This window comes from Sinohyriopsis cumingii, chromosome 5 (assembly GCF_028554795.1).
Source record: "Sinohyriopsis cumingii isolate HCF-2022 chromosome 5, ASM2855479v2, whole genome shotgun sequence".
NCBI classification, from domain to species: domain Eukaryota; kingdom Metazoa; phylum Mollusca; class Bivalvia; order Unionida; family Unionidae; genus Sinohyriopsis; species Sinohyriopsis cumingii.
The window spans coordinates 48,887,370-48,895,312 of NC_142965.1; the positions used below are offsets into that span (position 1 = coordinate 48,887,370).

At 36.8% G+C, this 7,943-nt stretch overlaps 1 protein-coding gene and 1 non-coding gene across 2 annotated transcripts; one reads left to right on the top strand and one right to left on the bottom strand.

Annotated features, from left to right (window-relative positions):
• Positions 1-752: 752 nt before the first annotated feature.
• Trnaa-ugc (transfer RNA alanine (anticodon UGC)) lies at positions 753-824 on the bottom strand. The gene has a single exon. It is a non-coding gene; the product is annotated as a tRNA-Ala (tRNA).
• Positions 825-1,389: 565 nt separating this feature from the next.
• On the top strand, positions 1,390-7,610 carry LOC149799116 (uncharacterized). Its single transcript, XM_089958135.1, has 3 exons — positions 1,390-1,543; positions 2,880-3,099; positions 5,135-7,610. Exons 2-3 carry the CDS (start codon positions 2,887-2,889, stop codon positions 5,291-5,293), a joined length of 372 nt encoding a protein of 123 aa, XP_089814261.1. The 5' UTR covers positions 1,390-1,543; positions 2,880-2,886; the 3' UTR covers positions 5,294-7,610.
• The last annotated feature ends 333 nt before the right edge of the window (positions 7,611-7,943 follow it).

Below are 7,943 nucleotides of genomic sequence, written 5' to 3' on the forward strand. Positions count from 1 at the left end.
AACGAAGGATTTTTCACACACCCTACTGCACTACTGGAAAATAAGGAACAAAACCTATTGATTTCCAAAGTTCATATTTTTAACAAATGACAATAAAGGATTTTCGTACCCAACTGCACTTTAGGAAGAAAAAGGAATTAACATATTGAATTTTAAATAACATATTACATGAGAGCCACAGATAAAGTCATTGATCAGAAATGAGAGCCACAGCTAAAGTCATTGATTAGAAAAAAGAACGCAAGGTTCAATGATATCATGCACAAAGGACACCAATGTTTTCTGAGGGTATGAGGAAATATTTGATAACAGAAGAGGGAAACGTTTTATCACGAGTGACTAATCCACGAGCACATGAAGTTACGCTGAGTGGATCATCTGACATTACTTGTTAATTTTTCATGGTATGAAAGCGTTGTCTTTATAAATAAGCCAGTGTGTGTGTGTGTGTGTGTGTGTGTGTGTGCGTGTGTGTGTGTGTATGTGTGTTTGTGTGTGCGCGCGCGTTTAGGGCGCTCTGAACGGCACGTAAGCACAAACATGACTTATTGATGCTGTCTTAATTCGACACCATCATTGGGGCTTTCAACTGTCAGCATGGGAGGCATTCTCATTTCATATGTCGGAATTTAGAGGGGAAAAATGAAAATCACGTACCCGGCTTTTGTTATGTTCGTTGGAATTAGTCAAGTATGCACGCTTATTTATGTATGTTCTTGAGCACAGCATAAAACAGAAAGGGAAATTAAAAGTGGAGATGCCGGGGATCGAACCCGGGGCCTTTCACATGCAAAGCGGACGCTCTACCACTGAGCTACATCCCCACGGTATTTGGTATTTGTGGACAACTAATTGATAGTCATTACTTATTAATTGTATTACTGTTTATACAGTGAGGTATAAAGATATTACCTTTTTCTAAAGAAAATAACATAACAAAGTAAAGAGAGGAATGAAAATATAAACATAACATTTCCTCATGTAAAATAAGTGTCCTTTGACATATCAGTTACGTCTAAAATGGCTGTTGGATTCTTCAGCAGTGTAAGGGAAACAACTCTTTCTAATCTTATTACTGCCACGTCTCAACTGCCGAGATGTGCTCGCAAATTGTCATCAGATTTTTTGTTGTTTTGTTTTTCAAAATGAATGTAGAAATTCCATCGATAAATATTAAATTTAAAGTTATGTTATATGTAACAGATACGAAAAAATAGGCAAAATGAAATTAACCCGTATTATAGGTATTTTTAGTAACACCAACTAGTGTTAAAAACAAGGTCACGTGAAGATCGCTTCAACTTAGGTTTATTGCACAATCAATAGAAATAACGTTTCTCAAAATACGAGTTCAGAAGTGTATATTATATTGGATTTGTCATACAATTGTGCAATCGAGACCAAGAGGGTATATAAAAGTCTGTTCTGTCTCTAAGTGTGTGAGAGTCAGAAGACTTCATATAAAATCGCCAGAGTTAATCTATTACGGGATTATTGGTGAATTTAAAGAAAATTTTAAGTTTGAAGTCTCCCTGGATTCAAGGTAAAATTCCCTCTTGTGCAAGTAACACAGTTAAGTACTGAGGATGAAACAATACTCGAAAATTGTGTTTTATTACTATTATTATTATTAGTAGTAGTAGTAGTATTCATATTATTATTATTATTATTATTATTATTATTATTATTATTATGTGGGTTAAAGTTGAAAAAATGACTCCGTTAAGAAATGTATAATATTACAAGAATTTACATCCCACTCGACATCCGATGAATTGTGTGTGTGTCCCAAACTCCGTTTGCGATGGGCTTTAGTGCAAACATTCCTCTCTCTCTCTCTCTCTCTCTCACACACACACACACACACACACACACACACATGGGTCTTCAAATTACAAATTTACACTTGGTCGTCTGAGATATTTATAGTTTTTATGTCATGTGTAAGGAAAGAAAAGCGACATGATTATTGAGTTTACCATATAATTCGTTTTAAAATGCCACAAACTTGGCGTTTATTATGCTATCATCTTGGTTTCTTATATTTAACTTTCTCCTATTTTATGCATGTAGATGATTCTAAGTAGTTATATATGGCTCGGTGTGTGGCATATGGCTGATTTCATGTCAAAGACTAGGATACTCGCAAGAAAAACTGTTGATTACTTTGGAATTGTTTGATTGTGACTCGGTGGCTAGTCTGCCCTTGGTCAAATCTAATATAATACATGACGCTGAACTCCCGGGAGTCTCGAGTATCCTTGAACTCAATGTCATCGATGTTTTATTGTTATATGTAACATTTTGTCTCCTATTATCTTTAACCGTCTTAAAAATCGTCAGATCACCGCCTCAAAATATCACCCCGTTTGGAGGCGTTTTGGCTGATGTTGTTTTAGCTTTGTTCTGTTTTGTTTTGTTATTTGTTTTTCTTTTAATCGGTCAGTGGTTACTGATCCTCCGTGTCTTTAAAAAAAATGGTTATTTTAAACCTACTTTTTTCCCCCTGTTCTTATTGGCAAAATCAGCAGATTGAAGTCCTCTGTGATTCTGTGGTCAACAAATTTAAATTGTGCCAACATTTTACCCCTTTTACTAGCCAGTTATTTCCCGCTGGTCAGACTGCTTTAATATTAGAAAAATCAAAAGACTTCTATTTACGTAACCAGTAATTAAGGCGCTGAATAAAATTCATTCCATGAAAAATATGGACCCCTGTCGATAACAATATAAGGAAAGGCGGCATGAAGTTGCTTATTTCTACCTAATATTTCAAGCATATGCATGATATAGATCCAACAAGTAGTAATTTTATAGGAAACATCGCACACATTGATGATTAAATTATAAACAAATATATATTTAAATTTCTTATTCAGGCTCATAATGTCGACCCTCGAAATGAAGGAAGCTCTTCGTCTTTGTTCAGAAACTACCGACATCGACGTCATTATTGACCTGACAAAGCACTCTAACCCTCAGGTGCGACAGCGTGCACTGCGCGAGATGTGCCCATGTAGGGTCAAGGCCGACCTAGCCGACTTCTGGAATCGCGTGCTGGAAATGATTGATGACGAAGCAGACAACGTCAGGCAGCAGGTAAAGTGGAACCTTAATTATTGAAGCACGTGGTGTAGGTCTGTCGATTCCCTCTTTAGTTATATCCCAACTTTGAGCACGTGCTCAGCTCAAGTTTTCCAAACTCAGAATTTGCAATCAAACTCCAAAAGAGTTTAAATTTTTTGTCCAGTGCTGCAAGGATTGGAAAATAATTGCCATTTATTGTAAAGCCAATATAATGGGAGTTTTGTACCAAGAAATGTCAACCATTTACAATTCATTTTAAATGGTCGTAGTTTAAAAATTATAAATATCTAGGCGGTTTCTTCTCAAATTCCAGGAATTGTTGTGCAAAATAATGAATCATGTTAGTGATCAAGCCCGTTAGACTCTTAACCTATTACTTGATTGACCATACCATTTATAAAAATACTAACAGATGAAAATCTAGATCTAATTATTTGTTCAATTGTAAGAATTTTTGTCAAATTTTCTAAAGGAAAAAGTGAAACTATCTTGAAATTTAGGACATCAGCCGATAATTTACCCGTTGAAACTGGCCCTGGAATAAATGAAGAAAGAAAATGTACCAAGTATGAGAATATCGTTTAGGGTGACATATTGTCTCTCTGAGTGTGAATTCTTTAGTGATGCTAGACTGAATTCGAGAAAAATATATTATTGCATGCGTCCGAATACTTTGAACTGTCAATATTCAATGACATTTTTTGAAACAATATGGTAGTGAAAACTTAAATCATATTTGTTAGCAAAATTATGAACGCATTAAAAACTGAGCAGAAGTCTGGATAGCTATATACACTGCTTTCATATTCAACCTGTTGCGACTCTTCTGCATACTGATTGAAATGTATCAAAGGTGTTTTCATTCGGATCATTGATAGTATATATTTTTCTGTTTAAGACACTCCTTGGACTTGTACTGTTTGCATAATCTCTCTCTCTCTCTCTCTCTCTCTCTCTCTCTCTCTCTCTCTGTTCTTACTCTTATTTCTATTAAATCATGACTTATTATTATATAATAGAACTTTGATTGTACTTACAAAGTTTTGTTATGTTCTCCCCTGTACCAGCAAAGAAAACAGATGAAAATAACCAATGTCCATGGTATGATTATTTATTCCTGGAGCACGAGATATTACTGTAATATTTTCTATGAATTTAACTGTACAAATCAATCAGTAAATAAATAAATACAATGTTGACTGAAGTTGATGTTGCTTCGACAAACTAATTATGTTATAGATCAAAAGGGAGATAATTGTGTCATTATTGTATGACTCGTGTGCGTTCTCATTTAACGCCAATGTACAATAATTATTATCAGCTTTTAATAGTTATGTTCAACCAATCATGGTAAATATTAATTCACAAAAATATAAATAGATGAAGAGCTAACTCTCAAATCTAGAAATTGTTTTGAATCTCGTGTTCTAATTCACTGCGATCACTCTTTACGTCACGTGAATATAATGCACCACATTATTTATTGGGTTTTAAGAATATGCATGCTGGTCAATCATATGTGAATGGCCTCTTTTTAAAGCGACTTTTTTCAGACTTTCTAAAGAATCATTCTTGCTATATCTTCAAATATAGATATTATTCTAAATGAAAACTATTCTGACCATCTTGTCAACGAGGAGAATGATGGCGAAGACGATGATGACCGCTCCGGTGGTCTATGTGGTTAGAGTGTCCGAATCTGATACGTGAGGTCCCGGGTTCGATCTCCGGCCGAGTCATACCAAAGACTTACAAAAATGGTAATAGCAGCAGACTGCTTGGCGCTCAGCATTAAGAGGTTAGTGTTAGGACTGGTCGGCTTGGCGTCAGGATAATGTGACTGGATGGTGCTTGATGCTATATGTCAGTGACAAGATGCCCCAATGTTAGACATCAACACACACACACACACACACACACACACACACACACACACACACACACACACACGACGAAGACGACAACAACGCTGGCGCTTATTATTATTGTTGTTGTTGTTATTGTTATTGTTATTATTACTATTAATATTATTATTATTATTACCTAGGTTCTCCACACACTCTGTGACGGGTCCCCAAACCATCTGGAATCTGACGTGGCTGAAGCTTTGGAAGAGTTCAACCGTGATCCCAACTCCAGGATCCGCAGGATGGCGCACAAAGCCCTTACGGCCTACAGAAAGACTGGCAAATGGAACATCCTTTGAAAATTTTGGAAACTTCCGCCGGGAAAGGCAGATCAATTTCTACACTATTGATGAAGCTGAAATAATTATACAGTGTCGCGCAGAGCTTCATTGCATCGGCATCCTTGCCACTGTCGATGAGTCATTGTCCGCTCGGTCAGTCGTACTAGTGTTGAGCTGGCCGTTCTGTGTCGAAATGGTCATCAGGTCCCGGTTTCACCGTACTCCTCACATTTTTTCTTTAATATCAGATAGTTTTGTTACTTCGCATTTATCGTTATCTTGAGTAGATTCGAAGCGTCGTGATAGTATTTCATTTCATGCACGTGCACTTCGGGACAAGACAGTCAACTTATTCGAATTTCACTTTACGAATTGCAAGGGAAATAGCAACTTCCCCTGACAGCTCTGTTTGGACTGTATTTTGTTTAAGTAAATATCCGACGATGATAAGCATTTGAAAGACAACTATACGTATCGGCATTGGATGAAACTTTTGGACTGTTTTTAGTGCAAATGCCTTCTAGGGGTGAGGTATAGAATTAAAAAAAAAAGATAAATTTACTTATGATGGATTATTGCGGGCAACCTGGGCCTCATGTCTGATATTAGTCTATAATGTTCGAAAGTTGCCTTAGCTTTACAGGGAAGTTGTTGGCATAATTACTGATGTGTGATTGTACATTTTTTTAAAGACCTTAAATAATGTATACCACCATTTGTGTTTAAAGAAAGATAGGCAATTTGTCTGAGTCGTTTGCTCTTTAAGGAGTATTTCACTTTTTTAAAGCTATATACGTCATATTAGAGAAGTCATTAAGAGTCTGCCTGAAGTGTTACATGCCTAATTACCGAAATAGTTTTTAAAATCGCTTAAGATTTACTGTGAAACGGTTGGCATAGTTATGATGAATATTAAAAATTACGCGCTAAATTTGTACCCTTTCACAGTATTGTTTGTTTCACGCTGTATTTAAATTTTCGCCGTTTTGAAAGGGTCTCTGGCAGTGACACTGCACAAACACCATTTGGTTACTTGGATGCTGAAGATTTACGATAGGTTCAATGTATTCAGAATGGTACAATCAAACAGCTATTACAGTTCATTGGAGGGAGAGTTGACTATTCCGTTCCGCTGTGCGTGTGATTTCACGAAACTCTACAATAACCCATATGTGGTAATTACAAAGTGCAGTGTGCAGTTGCGGGTTTATTGTTTTACGTATCTTGCAGGCGACAACAGACAGACACATTAGGAGAAGTAACACACCACAGATAGACACATTAGGCCAGGCTATCCACAGATGACACGTTAGGTCATGCAGTTCATCACAGATAGATACATTAAAGTCAGGCAGCCTACCGCAGACAGACACGTTAGGTCAGGTAGCCCACAGCTGACATACACTTTAGGTCAGGCAACCCACAGCAGACAGACGTTAGATCAAGCAGCCCACCACAGATAGACACATAAGGTCAGGCAGCCTACTGCAAATAGTCACATTATGTCAAGAAGACCACAGCAAATGGAAACATTAGGTCAGGCAGCCCACTGCAGACAGATCCATTAGGTCAGGCAGCCCACGACATAAAATACAAATTAGGTCAGGCAGCCCACCACAGAAAGACACATAAGGTCAGGCAGCCCACAACAGAAAGACACATTAGGTCAAAATTTTATTAAACTATGTCACACATAGACTCATATAGAAAAAAATGATGTGAGAAAGTTTAAATTCTGCTACGACCGAAGTGATTCTCTCAGTTTTTATTACATATTTGATCTGTTCGTCAACGTTAGCATAATTCTTTTCTAAACGCTCAGAAAATTATTTTAAGGGAAACGTAAGAAAAATTACTTACAGGTTCCTCTTGACCATGAAACAATATATAAGATTTGACAATTTCCTTGAAGTATTTGCTAAGAGTTCTGGAATATTTTTATGAAGAATTTTTGGTCTTTTGGCTAAGATCAGCGGTTGGTTACTGAACTCCTATGCAGGAGTGCCGGGTTCGATTCTCCGACCAGGTTGGGTCGGCAGCCGTATTACGTCCTTAGGCAAGAACAGATAGGGTGCTTTGTGTCTACTTCAAGCAGAACAAAAGATAAATAATTGGAGGAAGTTTAGTGAAACCGTGACCTTGCAACTCCAGTCTAGTATCAGTTGGAAGAAGTCGCAAAGTAGCGAGTTTCGAACAGTCATACTCGTTCATTTTGACTTTCATCAAAATGTCATCAATTTGTTGTTGTTTTTTCCCGAGGAGAAAAAACTAGCGCAGTGTGGTAAGAAATTTATGATATTGTTTAAATATTATCATGACAAAAATAAATATTCTATTCAGAGCGTTTTGCCTTACATCTTTATTTCAGCATGCAAATAAGAATGAAAAAGAAAATAAACATTCAAAACCAGTAAAAATGGGACATAACGGTTATGGCGAGACCGGATGTTACGTAGATGATTCTACCGTTATACATTTGTGTTATCCTAAAATAATTTCGTGTAGCCTCTAAGAAAGTCTTCATTTTACTGTATTTGTTCTTCTTCGTGTATACTGCTCAATTACATCAATTGGATCACTTCTACGAAAGATGTACGACTTGAGGTCTTGATAGCGCTGTGGAGATAAAGACAATAACTCTTCAGAGTGACGTCACAGATGAAAGAAC

Excerpts from the sequence above, each read along its gene's own strand:
- LOC149799116 (XM_089958135.1), top strand. The coding sequence starts at position 2,887 with ATGTCGACCCTCGAAATGAAGGAAGCTCTTCGTCTTTGTTCAGAAACT. Across the intron at positions 3,100-5,134 it reads CAGACAACGTCAGGCAGCAG|GTTCTCCACACACTCTGTGA; the intron begins GTAAAGTGGAAC and ends ATTATTACCTAG.